The 14,402-nt window shown below is 47.9% G+C and overlaps 5 protein-coding genes across 5 annotated transcripts; 3 read left to right on the forward strand and 2 right to left on the reverse strand.

Moving 5' to 3' along the window:
* Window positions 1–836: 836 nt before the first annotated feature.
* SEPMUDRAFT_133881 (uncharacterized protein) lies at window positions 837–2,574 on the forward strand (the record flags this gene model as incomplete). The annotated part of the gene is made up of 3 exons (XM_016902596.1): window positions 837–1,040; window positions 1,096–1,379; window positions 1,431–2,574. The coding sequence occupies 3 exons, from the start codon at window positions 837–839 to the stop codon at window positions 2,572–2,574; spliced, it is 1,632 nt and encodes a 543-aa protein (XP_016760035.1).
* Window positions 2,575–4,278: 1,704 nt separating this feature from the next.
* On the forward strand, window positions 4,279–6,063 carry SEPMUDRAFT_149753 (uncharacterized protein). The gene is made up of 2 exons (XM_016905749.1): window positions 4,279–4,714; window positions 4,791–6,063. The coding sequence occupies exons 1-2, from the start codon at window positions 4,356–4,358 to the stop codon at window positions 4,879–4,881; spliced, it is 450 nt and encodes a 149-aa protein (XP_016760036.1). The 5' UTR covers window positions 4,279–4,355; the 3' UTR covers window positions 4,882–6,063.
* SEPMUDRAFT_46791 (Nitroreductase) lies at window positions 5,259–5,891 on the reverse strand (the record flags this gene model as incomplete). The annotated part of the gene is made up of 1 exon (XM_016909014.1): window positions 5,259–5,891. The coding sequence occupies one exon, from the start codon at window positions 5,889–5,891 to the stop codon at window positions 5,259–5,261; it is 633 nt and encodes a 210-aa protein (XP_016760037.1).
* A 4,866-nt stretch (window positions 6,064–10,929) lies between the features above and the next one.
* Window positions 10,930–12,886, forward strand: SEPMUDRAFT_67326 (general substrate transporter; the record flags this gene model as incomplete). Its single annotated transcript, XM_016909785.1, has 4 exons — window positions 10,930–11,130; window positions 11,251–12,204; window positions 12,286–12,386; window positions 12,493–12,886. The coding sequence occupies 4 exons, from the start codon at window positions 10,930–10,932 to the stop codon at window positions 12,836–12,838; spliced, it is 1,602 nt and encodes a 533-aa protein (XP_016760038.1). The 3' UTR covers window positions 12,839–12,886.
* Window positions 12,887–13,105: 219 nt separating this feature from the next.
* Window positions 13,106–14,227, reverse strand: SEPMUDRAFT_149755 (uncharacterized protein). Its single transcript, XM_016905750.1, has 2 exons — window positions 13,537–14,227; window positions 13,106–13,440 (listed from the first exon to the last, which is right to left on the reverse strand). The coding sequence occupies exons 1-2, from the start codon at window positions 13,964–13,966 to the stop codon at window positions 13,259–13,261; spliced, it is 612 nt and encodes a 203-aa protein (XP_016760039.1). The 5' UTR covers window positions 13,967–14,227; the 3' UTR covers window positions 13,106–13,258.
* Between the last annotated feature and the right edge of the window lie 175 nt (window positions 14,228–14,402).

Raw genomic sequence — 14,402 nt, forward strand, 5'->3', positions numbered from 1 at the left:
CGATACGGGAAACGAGCCCTACAGTCCGCTTGCGAAGGCTGTGCTCGGCCATGTGACCATGAAGCTGAAGCAGAAGCGAAGTCCTTCTAGATGGTGTTCAGATGGACCATTGGGACCAATATACTGTATCCTCTCACACAGGTGGAGAGCATGGCACGGAGGCAACTCACCACGATATGAACAGACGGGGTTTTGACTTCTATCACATGGAGTATCGTGAGGAATGGGGTAAGTTTTCCTCCACGGACGAGCGAATCGAGATGTATTCCATGTACACCAACCAGATTTGCCGGAAGTAAGCCCATTGAAAGGCACCAAGGTCAGGTTAGTTCTAAGAGGTACAGTCGTCCAAGAGTATGGAAAGCGAATAGGCGCATTTGCAGAGCGTGCTTCCGTCAAGAATGGGACTAGCCCGTCGGTACTGACATGAGTTTGCAATGATCCTCTTGGAGATTGATACAGCTGTAGGTAGTACCCTACTATACCGGACACGCATACGGACACGCATGCAAACAGACACATTTCGATGTAAAGGGTGCATGTGAATTGCCATGTACTGGTGGCTGGTACGATGCATTCTACAAGGCGCGTCGCACGAACTCTGGAATGCAGTCCATGCAACCACTTACTCCTTATCGCCTATCAGCACAGTGCCTACCTCACGCAATGGCTGGCCGAGGAGATCATGTGGCGTGCAGCTTGCCGACCTTCCAACAGCCTCCCAGCCTGCTAATTGATGGGTAGCTAAGGAGCATCGATATCTCCCAGACAGCTACACCCCGGCAACGCATCTCGTGGAAACAATTCAGACAGCCGCGCGCAAATCTCACAGCAAAATGGGCGTGAAAGAGATGTACGAGCTTCCAAAGCCGCGCCAAAGACGATCACGAACGCCGAAGATTGGACAAGCAGCCATAGTCGTATGCCAGAATGTCCTACTCTGGGTCGCTTTATATGTCGCTGCGAGCACGATCTACATACTGGTCGTTGGGGCCGTAAAATTTCAGGACATCCCCTCCAGAGTGATGTATCTGGTAGCGGTACGCTCTGTCTGATGCTATAACACGAGTACAACGAGTCTAACATGCTTCGTAGAGCATCTTATCCCTACTCTATTTAGCAACGCAGAATGTCGCGACGCACCTGCGTACCAACGCCCGTAGCATGATCCAACATGAAAGAGTTGATGCGTACCACTCGCTGGCTGCAAATACTTTGCCTATACTCGTGACGATATGGACAGTGACGAGTGGCCTTTGCATCACTTTCACCGCCGCGCGACAGCCGCTGTGTTCGTCTAGCCCCACGGCTGCAGCTCTTGATCAAGGAAAAACTTGTATCATTGACAGAACTACGATTGTTGCCGGTCTCGTTGGAGTGTGAGTGATCGCACTGGCCATCTCAAGTGTCCCTGTGCTGACGGTTGACAGAATCGATACCATCATGCTATGCCTCCTACGCCGTCATGTTGCAGACGCGAATCGATGCTTTATATTTGGCGTGGTGCCCGAAGACATGCTACTGCCACTCCACCTATCACAAAAGCGACGAACGCTTCGAGCGAAGCCATCGGAAATGTCTTTCAAATGCCGATCATCGGTCTCCATGGCATCACAAGTGACGGTCACTCCCTGGAAAGGTGGTGACACGATACCATTCAGCGCTGAGCTATGTTTGCCCTCACAAGGACTCGGCATCCACACCAGCAGATCCTCCGCGCCTGCATCACTGCTATATCCCAGGCCCTCCGTCTCCTCGATTCGCTCTCATACGAGCCTCCCACTATATCAACCACCGGCTTCCCCACTACCGCCATTACCCGTATATCTTCCCGATGCAAGAAGAGCAACAACCGCCATGCACAAGGCAATACATCAACCTGCGTCCTTCTCTCGTCCCATACCGATCCGTCCTGCCCGCAGCGACGACACTCTACGCATCCTACCACCTCCCGTGCCTGCGTTCCAGCAAGGAAATTTGGCCGTCCCAGCAAGAAGACCCCAATCAGCGTCCAGTATATACAGCCGCGACACGACTGGAGATTCCGAAATCATTCCTCGGAGAAGCCCTCGACCATCTCTGATTACAAGTTCTCGGACTTCCAGTTCCAGTAGCGTAGCCACTATCAAGCCAAGCCCTCTACACGAGATGATCTTACCCAAGGCCTCCCAAGAAGAAGAAGAAGAAGAAGAAGAAGAAGAGCCTCCTTGCCCATCAAAACCAAGCGATCCCTCAAGCGAAGCTCCTAGTAATATTCAGCAACGAAGAAGAAGAGCTCATTCACTCGACAGCAGCAGCAGCAGTGCCCAAATCCCCTCCTTTGAGAAAAATTTCACTTCTTTTCCTCCTGCTGCTGGACATGTCAGAAATTCTTCCTTGCCGAATTATAATGCCAAGCTAGAGGAAAAACTTCGAAGATATGCAGAGAGTCAAAGCCAGATTTTACGACGAGGACAGATGGGTATTGGTGCTGGTGGTGGTGGTTATGACAGTTATCACGGCAGCAAGCCCAGTTTGATGATGCAACAGGCTTCGAGGGGGGAAGAATGTCCGGAGAGATTTCGGTTTGAGTGATGAAAAGTATACCCGCCAAAACAAGGGAAAGGAAGAATGAAAGATTGATATGTATATATAACTAAGGATACGAAAGAAGAGAGAATGGATTTTCCGTCTTCATCTGTAGAATTGACGCTCCGTATGGAATAGCCAAAACTGCGGCCGATTGTCCTACCTTGTAGCAGCAAAATCAATTCTACTACTCGGAGAATTCCTACTACTACTGAATACAAGACGAGGAAAAGAAAAAGCTAGAGTATAATAATAATAATAATAATAATAATAATAATATCTAATAACTTTTCAGCAGCCTTGCAGTAGTTTGGTAGTAGTACAAAGTCATCGGCTATCGGTTTCTGAAGGGCTACCCGTATATAAAGTCTAGTATCTGCCCGTAACCTTATTTGAAGGCGAAAGAAATATAGTAGAACATGTATATACGTACATGTACGTACGTACCTAACTTTTTATCTTTTCCCTTTTTCCCTTTTAACGCTCTCTCCGGTATATAAGGTATATACCTAAACGTACCTATACGTATCCGGTATATACAAAACTCCAACCCCCGAATCCGCCTCTTCCCTAAACTTTCTTTATCAAAATCTATATTTGTACATCTGTTTCTCTCGATCTCAGATCTAGGTACGGTACGGTACGGTACGATACCTTGAAAGCGGATCTGAAGTAAGTGGCGCGATCTGCTCCAAGTGGAAAGTATACTGTAAAGAAAATGCTATTTTTAAAAATAAATACACTTTTTTTTTCCAATGGCGGGGAATTCTTTCTTTTTGGGTATTCTAGAACTTCACCGCCTGCGTTTGCCTCTTTTTTTCTTTGGAAAAGTACCTTGCCTATAGGTACTAGGGGGGAGGGAGGTAGGGACTTGTGAAAAACTTATTGTTGTTGTTGATGAATTTACACTAGGTTGAGGTTTGTGATATTTGTAGTCGGGAGGACGAGATGGAGAGATGGAGAATAGGTTGTAGATGTGCGATCGTACTTGCAAGACATTTCTGCATTCTGCTACTAAGAGAGAGAGGGGGAGAGGGGTTGGTAGTACTTCCTAGTAGTAGTAGCAACGAGACAACCGCCCACGCATTCCGTGTTGCATTGGACACATCATCATCATCATCATTCACTTTTGCCACTCTGCAGTTACATACATACATTACACTTCCACGCTGGTCTTAAAAACAAGAGAAAATAGAAAAAAAGGAATACGAGAAGTTAACGAAAAAAGGGCTGAGAAAATCCTTACCAAATATGTCGAGACCATGTGCTATTTGCACACACAAAGGAGGAACAAACTGCAAGCGCTACCTCCTCCTATGTCATGGATGTACAATGTTAGGGTTGTATACATACCAACATAGGAACATTGGTAAGGTAACCAAATACAGGTAGGTAAGGTATACAGGTACAATGTTTAACTATACTGGCGTCTAAAAATGGAAAATCACAAAAAGGAAAAATAAGAATTCTGTGTGTTGAACTCTATCTATTCTATTGCATGATGGCTTCATCGGTCGGGGGTACACTTTTGGATCTGGAAGAGACTAGTTTTCTCGTATTCGAATGCATTCTTCTCTATTGCTGGAAATGGCATGGCGTGGAGAAATAACAACAAAAACCAGAAATGGAGGAGGAGGAGGAGGATGTATGTATATAAAGAGTGATCGAATGGCCTCTCTCTCTGCTGTCCTTCATCATCATCAGCATCTTCCAATACCAACAACAACAAGAGCAATACAATCACTCCGACCACACTTCTCTACCCACTCCAACAAACCGACATCATCATGCAATTCACCACCACCGTCCTCGCCTTCCTGGCCGCCGCCAGCACTTCTCTGGCAACCCCCGTCCCCGAGCCAGCAGTCGGCGTCAGCATGATGGCCGCCGCCGGCACCACCTGGACGATCCAGAACTTCAAGCGCACCTGCACTTCCGACGCCAAGTCCTGCAATTACAGCTTTGGCATCAACACCAATGATGGATCCGCTGCCACCAAGTGCTCTTACCAGGTCACTGGCAACCCGGCTGCTCGTGCTTCGTACAACTCGGTGGCGTGCGGAAACTTCCGTATTGGAAGCACCTGGTCCAACCAGTTTGGTGCGGGACAGGAGTTTCAGACGTTGAGTGTTGTGAGGAATGGACAGTGAGTATCTTCTGTTATGAAGTGTTGCTTGCTTACGTTCTTTTGGCTGACCTGGGATGTGTTTTCTTCTTGATAGGATCATCTACCCTGCTTACAAGGACAGCCAGATTGTCAATGGCAAGACTGTGAAGCCAGACCAGAGCTACACTCCTCAGAGACTCCCATAGATTCGTTCTTCCCACGAATCATGAATGTAGCCTTGTTTGGGGACAGGGGAGATGCAGAGACCAGTAACGATGACAGGAATTATGATCGATGACAGCATTGGGGATGGCGCGGAAAACGATGGGGTAGTTAAAATATGTAGTCAGTATTCTTACCTATGATTCCTGCCATATTCATTCCGCGTTTTGTTGCTCGTGAACAGCGCAATGCCCGCAGGTCTTCAACACTCCGGCACAGGTGTCTTGATCTTCCCGAGGCGATGCAAAGTCTGTGGTGCTTCATCGTCGCTGTAAATGCATACCTTCGTGATGACTGATGTAAGTGGTGGTCGTTAGCAGCAGATGGAACGTTATTGATCCTTCATATCCCGAAGCCTCGCCTAAGAAGAGCCGAAGATCTTGACCCTATCCTCCATGGGAAGATAACTCCGCTCCCTCTTCCTCACCAGTCCATTCACGGGCTTCCCAAAAACCAACTGTGACTTCAACCTCCACGTCCCCGGTAGTCCCCACTGCCTTTTCACCTCTTCTTCAAACTCCCCGATAAAATTGAAATGTTGCAAATTACACCCCAACCCCTCTAATTCCAAAGCCGTCCACGCAATGAACTGATGCATCCCCGAAGACGTATCCCCCCACCCCGGCACCAAGTCGCCAAAGAGGGGATTTTTCGCTGCGAGACCGTCTAACGCGTCCTGATCTTCAAACCACAAGACGGTACCATATGCAGAGCTGAATCCCGAGATCATTTTCCCCAGCATTTTGTTATACATCTCGGGTTGAGCGGATTGAGAGATGCGGTCGGCAATGTTCCAGAGCGTGTCATGCTCGGCTTTGAGGAGGATTACAGCTCGTGCGCTTTGCACGTTGAAGGATGAGGGAGCGTGTTTGACGGCCGTGGAGACGATTTCTCGGATGCGCGAGTCCGGGATCGGGGACTCTTTGGAGAGTTCGTAGCAGGAGATGCGAGTCTCGACTGCGGCGAAGAATGCTGGAGTTGAGGCTGCTGCCATGTTATGAGTGCGGTCGTGGTGAGGAGAGGAGGAGGAGGTAGGGTCTTTTTCTTCTTCTTCTTCTTCTTCTTCGGGAGTATTGTCAGCTTTCCACTGCGCGTACTGCAGGCATGAATAGATGTGGCGCCGGTTCTCGCGGTTGCTCTTGTTACTAGCAATACCTAGTCCATAACAGGCAGTGTTGGCATATGATACGTGTGACTTTGGTGTCAGAGTCGTAGTTTATGAATTGATGGTTGATGGGCTCTCGGCATGGCTACGGCGGCTGGTCGGCTGAACAGTCTGGTCCGAGTAGCGACAGAGCTCTGAACCTAGCAAGAGGCCAAATCTTAGTTTTCGGAAACTTGGGTTTCGGAAACTTCGATCTTCAATCTTACGCTATAGTCTACGCATTTCTATACGTATTTACGTATATATTTCTATACGTATTTACGTACTTATTTATATAGGTATTTATATCCGTATTTATATATATATTTACGTCTGTATTTGTATATATATTTATATATATTGAGATGTACCTAGGTACCTAGGTAGGAAGCAAAGATATAGGTACCTTTTATATAGTAAGAGAAGAGAGATACCTCCTATATAGAAAGGGAAGAGAGAATATCTTATATATAGAAAGAGAAAAGGGATACCTTATATATAGGAGTAGGCCTCTTCTCTCTAGGCCTCTTCTCCCTAGGCCTCTTCTCTCTAGGCCTCTTCTCTCTAGGCCTCTTCTCCCTATACCTCTTCTCTCTAGGCCTCTTCTTCTTAGGCCTCTTCTTCCTAGGCCTCTTCTCTTTAGGCCTCTTCTCTCTAGGCCTCTTCTTTCTAGGCCTCTTCTCTCTAGGCCTCTTCTCTCTAGGCCTCTTCTCTCTAGGCCTCTTCTTCCTAGGCCTCTTCTCTTTAGGCTTCTTCTTCCTAGGCCTCTTCTCTTTAGGCCTCTTCTTTCTAGGCCTCTTCTCTCTAGGCCTCTTCTCTCTAGGCCTCTTCTCTCTAGGCCTCTTCTCTCTAGGCCTCTTCTCTCTAGGCCTCTTCTCTCTAGGCCTCTTTTTCCTAAGTCTTTTCTCTCTATCGTTTCTTTCTAAGTATCTTCTCTCTAGGCCTCTTCTCCCTAGGCCTTTTCTCTCTAGGCCTCTTCTTCCTAGGCCTCTTCTTTCTAGGTCTCTTCTCTCTAGGCCTCTTCTTTCTAGGTCTCTTCTTCTTAGGTCTCTTCTTTCTAGGCCTCTTTTTTCTAGGCTTAGCCTCTTTCTAGGCCTCTTTTTCCTAGCTTCTTCTCTTTAGGCCTCTTCTTCCTAAGCCTCTTCCTTCTAGGCCTCTTCCTTCTAGGCCTTCTCTTCTTCCTAGGTCTCTTCTTTCTAGGTCTTTTCTTTCTAGGCCTCTTCTCCCTAGGCCTCTTCTTCCTATCTTTTCTTCCTAGGTCTTTTCTCTCTAGGTCTCTTCTTTCTAGGCCTCTTCTCCCTAGGCCTCTTCTTCCTATCTTTTCTTCCTAGATCTTAATATAGAGTAGAAGGAGAAGGAGAAGGAGAAGGAGAAGGAGAAGGAGAAGAAGAAAGGGAAGGAGAAGGAGAAGGAAAAGGAGAAGGAGAAGGAGTAAAAGAAGGAGAAGGAGAAGAAGAAAGAGAAAGAAGAAGAAGAGGCCTAGAAAGAAGAGACCTAGAAAGAAAAGGCCTAGGAAGAAGAGACCTAGGAAGAAGAGACCTAGGAAGAAGAGACCTAAAAAGGAAGAGGTATAGGGAGAAGAGGCCTAGAAAAAAGAGGCCTAGCCTAAAAAAAGAGGCCTAAAAAGAAGAGACCTAAGAAGAAGAGACCTAGGAAGAAGAGGCCTAGGAAGAAGAGACCTAGGAAGGAGAGGCCTAGGGAGAAAAGGCTAGGCCTAGAAAAAAGAGGCCTAAAAAGAAGAGACCTAAGAAGAAGAGACCTAGGAAGAAGAGACCTAGGAAGAAGAGACCTAGAAAGGAGAGACCTAAGAAGAAGAGGCTTAGAGAAAAGAAGTCTAGGAAGAAGAGACCTAGGAAGAAGAGGCCTAGAATAAAGAGGCCTAGAGAGAAGAGACCTAAGGAGAAGAGGCCTAGCCTAGAAAAAAGAGGCCTAGAAAGAAGAGGCCTAGGAAGAAGAGGCCTAAGAAGAAGAGGCCTAAGAAGAAGAGACTTAGAAAGAAGAGGCCTAGAAAGAAGAGGCCTAGGAAGAAGAGATCTTTTCTTTCTAGACCTTTTCTTCTTCTTCTTTCTAGGCTTCTACTCTTCCTCTTTTTTCTTCTCTTTTTCCTTCTTCTTCTTCTTCTCCTTCTCTTTCTTCTTCTCTTTCTTCTTCTCTTTCTTCTTCTCCTTCTTCTTCTCCTTCTTTTCCTTCTCCTTCTCTTTCTAGAATATAGAGTAGAACGAGAAGGAGAATAAGAAGAAGAATAAGGAGAAAAGAGAGTAGAAGAAAGAAAAAGGGAAAGAGAGAAAGGAAGAAAGAGAGAGAATACCTATATACGTATATCTAGACGTATATCTAGAGAGAAATTTAGAGAATAGATATATACTAGTAAGTTTCAAAATCGAAGTTCTTAGAAGGAAGTTTCCGAAACCAAGATTTGGCCTCTTGCTAGGTTCAGAGCTCCCTAGTAGCGACATCGCCGACGTGTTTGCGGGGTATCGACTTGAACCCTCTTCAAGCAATGGTATTCCGTACAACATATCAAAGAACTGACCCCACGCTGTTCATATCTTCGCGCGAGTGTCGGCCGCCTTCATCATTCTAGACCCATACTCGTCCGCAGAGATGATATCAAAGAACATAACTCGGGTATGCACTGTGGGGCGAGGAGAAACCACTGAAGCACTGCACAGACATACAGTTGTCACTTGGCATCCTACCCGACGGCCCTCTCCAAAGCATCTCGAGCTTGCGTTAATTAAAAGATCTACCACATGCTCGTTTTATACAGTATCATCACCAACTGACTGGCGAGAGATAGGTAGACCGTAGACCTAGGTTCCGACTCTTGACCAGCTAGGCAGGTGTTCTATACCTACCTTAGTCAAAGGGTCTGGAACCGAGGTCAGGTAGGTACAGGATACACCAAGTCCGACCACCTGAGAACAACTCATAACTTCAGGAACACAGGTCATCCTACCTCTCCTTATCTCTCCCAATAACAACAAGTCTGCTCCGGAAACCCGACGAAAGTAGGAAAAAATGCGCTGGCCTTTGCTGATCTTACTTTGCCCTCATGGGGCAGGTAAATCAAAAAAAGTTTCTACCCGAGTACATGTACTTGTCCTGATACTGCTGCTGCAAAATAGAGAAATAGGTGCAGTTGTAGCGCCGCCGTTCTTGCAGGTGTTTGCATGTGTAAAACGAAGACCACAACCACAATCAGGGTACATCCTACCTTACGTATACTTTACGCAAGACGACCGCTCTCACGTGGCAAATTGAACACGCTGGAGATATCGGATCTGCACGCACGCACGTATGTATGCAATGCGCGATAAACTCTCGCGATATACTGCTCTCGCTGTACTCATGAGAGCGTAGTTGCAGTGCACTTCATTCTGGACGCACGCATAATCGCTTTGCCCAGATCGCTTGCAGAACAGCTGCAAAGGCAAAAGGCAAAGATGGTGACGGCATATCAGCACAATCATCATGTCTCGCAGTTTCCTCATCAGGGCGGATGCGACAAAGCCAGGGCGATGGAGGAATAACACTTTCTTCGAAGAGAGAAACAAACTAAAGCTGTGTCACCACCTCAGACGATGTGCAGCTTTCCACACACGGATTTGGAAGGTGCACACGCATGAAATACATTACATGTACTTGTGAGACAGCTGCAGAAAGAAGAAGAGGAAGAGGAAGAGGTATTCGTTGTCCTGTTGTTGGATATTGCGCTTGTTGGCATACTGACAATCGATAGGTAAAACGCTGTCGTGTCGGCGGTCGTCATCATCACATCGCTACCGCAGAGTCAGACCCTCTCCATCTCGCCTCCACTGTATCTTTTTGTGGCGGTGGTGCCAGCGTAGCGTACAAGGCGGCTAAACGCAAACTCCCAACCACTCACTGAGAAGTGTGAAAGTGGTCCCGACGTCGATTCAAGTTCGTCCCCCAGTCCCCACCATCATAATTATATTATCCTTTCGGTCTGCTAGCACGCGCCGTCCGGCAATGGACGGTTCAGAGCGGTGAAGCATGACAAGCTGAACTGGGGGGATCCTTCTGGAACTGTTGCATGTCGTAACCATTGCGGGCCGAGTGGTCTCTGCTCGGGCCAGCGCCACCTTAGCAACTTCTGACATGCCGATGTAGGCCATAATGTCTCGCTTCAATTCCGGTCACTTTGGAGGTTTACTTTGCTCTCTCGCTCTTGAGCTTGAGAGGGTGAGTGATTAAGGTATGTTCTGTGCCTCGAGAATTTGATCGCCGAAAAGACCGAGCACGAGCTACGTGCGTCACGAGAAAACGAAACAACCACAGGATCTTCAGTTCCACTATCTCGCGAAGGGCTCTCATTGCGACCAATGCACAACAATACTTGTGGGTGCATCGCAGTCCCTGCACGAGGAAAAGATCGTTGTGGATGCCGTGTGTGCCGTGTTTTCCAGATCCATTGGGTGATGCAGCCGCATGCCGCAGACCTTCATGGATATAGGTTCTTCTCCGGACTTTGCTAATCAAGGTCCCCCACGGGTCAACAAAGTGGATACTGGATACAGCGGACATGGTGGATACATTAAGGGTATCGTTGAGAAGAGTCGTAACAGAAGTGCGTAACAGAAGCTCGGGAAGCAGAGGTCCACACTGCCTACCTTACCTACCTACCTCTACCTTACCTAGTACGTTGCGTTAGTTCTCATGCAATTTGGATGCCGGGGCATCCTGTGACCTCTTTTCAAGGCAATCGTATAGCTCACATGGAAAAGTGTGGATTTATATGGGTATATATATAAGGTATGTATGTACATGCCAACCTTTGGGGCCAAGCTCTTCAGCAAAAAGTCTTGTTCACTCTTGGCTACTTGTCCAAGTTCCCACGCGACGTTCGACCGACAGCTTTGCCAAGATGTCGCCTCTCCCTCGTGGTGGAAAGCGTCTGGAACTCATCCAGACGTTACTGATCGCACTTCCGTCTTTTGTCCTCTTTGGATACAACCAGTCTGGTCTGGGTGGCTTACTTTCCATCGAGAGCTGGGTCGAGACGTTCCCGGAAATTGACACCATTCACACGAAAGGAGCGCAGAAGTCGACCAACAGCACAGTGCAGGTGAGTTGAGTACTACCTCCTATGTATCTGAAGGCAGGCGGCGGTGGTGTTACCGGTGTGGTGGGAAAAAAACAAAAAAGACCAAGCATTCTGGCTAATTAATCTACCTTGTATTTCCAGGGCACGATCGTGGCAACGTGCACTCTTGGCGCGCTCTTCGGCGCTCTTGCATGCGCGTCTATCGGCGACATTCTCGGACGACGAAAAACCGTCTTGCTCGCCGCGACACTGACCTTCATCGGCGAGGTTCTGGAATGCAGCAGTTTTGGACTCGCACAATTCACTATTGGACGTTTTATTCTCGGCCTGGGTGTGGGTGCTCTGAGCACGACGGTGCCTGTATGGCAATCCGAGTGTTCGCGGGCGAAAAATCGTGGACAACATGTGGTGATTGATGGTCTGTTCATCACGGTCGGATTTGTTCTGCAGGCGTGGATTGAACTGGGCTTCTTTGAGATCAAGACGGGGAGCTTATCATGGCGAATGCCTTTGGTGATTCCGGCAATTATCAGTTTGGTCTTGATGGCTTCGGTATACCTGGTTCCCGAATCGCCACGCTGGCTCGCCAAAATCGGCAAGATGGATCAGGCTCGAAGCACGCTTTCCCAACTGCGAGACATGCCTATCGGCAGCTTCGAAATCGCTCATGAAATGGGTAATATTGAGCTTACTCTCGAGGCGACGAAAAGCGCCGCTCGGAAGCGAGACCTCTTCAAGATGGGCGAGGACAAGGTGTTCTACCGCTTCATGCTCTGCCTGCTCATCCAGTTTTTCCAACAGTGGTGTGGGTCAAATCTGATTTCTAGCTATAGCACCACAATCTTCCAACAAGGCCTCGGTATGGATGCAGAGATGGCTCGGATCCTTTCCGGGGCATGTCTGACCTGGAAGTTTCTGAGCTCATTCGTCGCCTTCTTCACCATCGATCGCTTTGGACGCCGCAAGCTCTTCATGTTTAGCGGATTCGGCATGTCCATGTGCATGACAGCACTCGCCATCACCGACAGTTTCCCAGCTTCGAACAAGTCCGCTCAGGTTGGATCTGTATTTTTTGTGTTTTTGTTCAATTTCTTCGTAAGTAGCAGCAGCAGCCTTTGACCGCGATATATATATATATCTGACTTGAGCTGCTGCTGACACCGTACCTCCTCCCAGGTTCCCATCGGCTTTTTGGGGTGCAACTACCTCTATGTCACCGAAGTGGCGCCCACGCGCCTCCGAATGCCAATGACATCCTTCTCGACGGCAAACCACTGGTAAGTCACTCACCTTTTACATCCATCTCTATTCCAAAAAATCACAGCAGAGAGAAAGAAAAAAGAATATGCAGCTAAGAAACTTTCTCTCCCACGCCCCCACCAGGCTCTGGAACTTCGCCGTCCTCATGATCACCCCCGTGGCAATCGAAAGCATCGGCTACAAATACTACATTCTCTACGCCATTCTCGGAGCATGTATTCCCATGCTCGTATATTTCATGTATCCCGAGACTATGGGCCGCAGTCTCGAACAAATGAATGCGTTGTTCAAAGAGCATGATTCGATTCAAGCGATTGTGAAGGCTTCGTTGAAGCAACCGGATCCTGAAATTGAGAGGTTGGCCGAGGCTGCTGCGAGGAAGGAGTTTGATGATGATTATTCTCATCATCAGAAGAATGAGAATGTGGAGTATGAGAGTTCGAGTTTGGAGATGGAGAAAGGGGTTTGAGAGGGAGGGAGAGGAAGGGAGAGGTTTTGGTTATGAGAGAGAGATATAGAGACATAGATATGAATGATGATGATGATTGATGATAAGGCTTCTTTTTCCTTTGCCTACCTGTAGATGTGATCACACGAATGAGCTGAAATAAAACACGTGTAGATGACAAGAGATGGTATACACGTATTTCCTTTTTCCCCCAACAGGTAGGTAGGTAGGTAGGTAGGTAAGATAGCTCCTGGGTCAGTCTTCTATCACCATACAGTAACAGATAATGAGAAGAGAATGCAACATGTGTATATTCAATATCGATTGTGAACATGAGTCATCATTATTTTCATTCAGGGAAGGAGGCTAGCTGAGCCTTGGAGCATCTCATAAAAATACAAGTTTGTGAAAGTAAGAGGCAAGGTAAAATTACCAATACCTTTACTTCTCACTCGGCAAATCTCCCGAGACTTTGTGCTCAGTCTTCTTCTCCCCATCCAAGCGATGTGAGAACTCTCCAACAGAGATAGGCTCCTTGGTCGTCACGCCGTGGTTCTGCGATTGGTCTTGAATGACTTCCTTGACGGGAATGGTCTTGTGTGTTACAGATGGCTTGACGATTTCTGGAAGGGGGTAAATGTGCGTTAGCTTTCACGTAATAATGTTTTTTTTGGTGCAGGGACGTCGTCGATTGACAATGATGATGATTGATTGCTTACCCTTTTCAATGACAGGTTGAATAGTCTCATGCAGGTGGTGGTGGACCTGCTCGCCGACAACGTCACCCTCCTTGGTGGTCTTCTCGTGTGTCATGCCCTCAGTGGTCGAGTCCTTGTATTGATTGCGGTCGGAAGCAGCCTGTGCCTTCACATCGTCTCTCTTGGCATCGTTGTCCACTTTGCGGTATTCTGTGGGGGCTTGCTCGTGGTCGTGCTTTGTGTCTTGCACCTCGCGGTCTTTCAGAGGCTGCACAGTGGTGTGGTAGTGGTCTTGATGCCTTTCCTTGTCGATGACCTTTTGTTCCTTGGTCTCGTGCTTCTTGGTGATGGTGTCGTGCTCGACGGCGGGGGCCACGTCCTGCTCGACTGTGGTGTCCTTGTCGCCGGCCGAGTTGAGGAACTTTCCGACGGCGCTTGCTGCTGCGTCCATGATGAGTGGTAGTGTATGGGGGAGATCTGATGGACGGGAGTGGGAGGCTTGTTGAGATTCAATGTTCAGTAGAACTGTGTAGATATTCGATGATGGTGGGGGAATGGAAGCATTGTTGCTGCGGGCAGCAGTCGCGCCTACCTATATGCAACGGTCGACGACCATGACGATGATGGTAGTTCGCGTCATCAGAGGGTGATGTCGCAGTGCTGTGCCCTGGTGATGAAAGAGGGGAGTGGGTGAGTGGGTGAGTGGGTGCCCACATAATCGATACCTCATACCTCATTACCTCCTAGAAGGTACAGGTTACAGGTAAGGTACCTTAGTGGTGGTAGCTTAGTGGTGGTGGTACCAATGGTACCAAGTCACTTTACGCCACAGCACGCTCCAGTCGTTCTGGACTCTCCTGTTGTCCTAGGAGGTAGTACTAGAAGGT

This window comes from Sphaerulina musiva, assembly GCF_000320565.1.
Source record: "Sphaerulina musiva SO2202 unplaced genomic scaffold SEPMUscaffold_6, whole genome shotgun sequence".
Classification (NCBI taxonomy): Eukaryota; Fungi; Ascomycota; class Dothideomycetes; order Mycosphaerellales; family Mycosphaerellaceae; genus Sphaerulina; species Sphaerulina musiva.

What these genes read in the sequence shown, in the direction of transcription:
- SEPMUDRAFT_149753 (XM_016905749.1), top strand. Translation starts at nt 4,356, where the DNA reads ATGCAATTCACCACCACCGTCCTCGCCTTCCTGGCCGCCGCCAGCACT. An exon ending in AGTGTTGTGAGGAATGGACA is followed by an intron (nt 4,715 to 4,790) that starts GTGAGTATCTTC and finishes TCTTCTTGATAG; the next exon opens with GATCATCTACCCTGCTTACA.
- SEPMUDRAFT_149755 (XM_016905750.1), bottom strand. Translation starts at nt 13,966, where the DNA reads ATGGACGCAGCAGCAAGCGCCGTCGGAAAGTTCCTCAACTCGGCCGGC. An exon ending in TCAACCTGTCATTGAAAAGG is followed by an intron (nt 13,441 to 13,536) that starts GTAAGCAATCAA and finishes ACCCCCTTCCAG; the next exon opens with AAATCGTCAAGCCATCTGTA.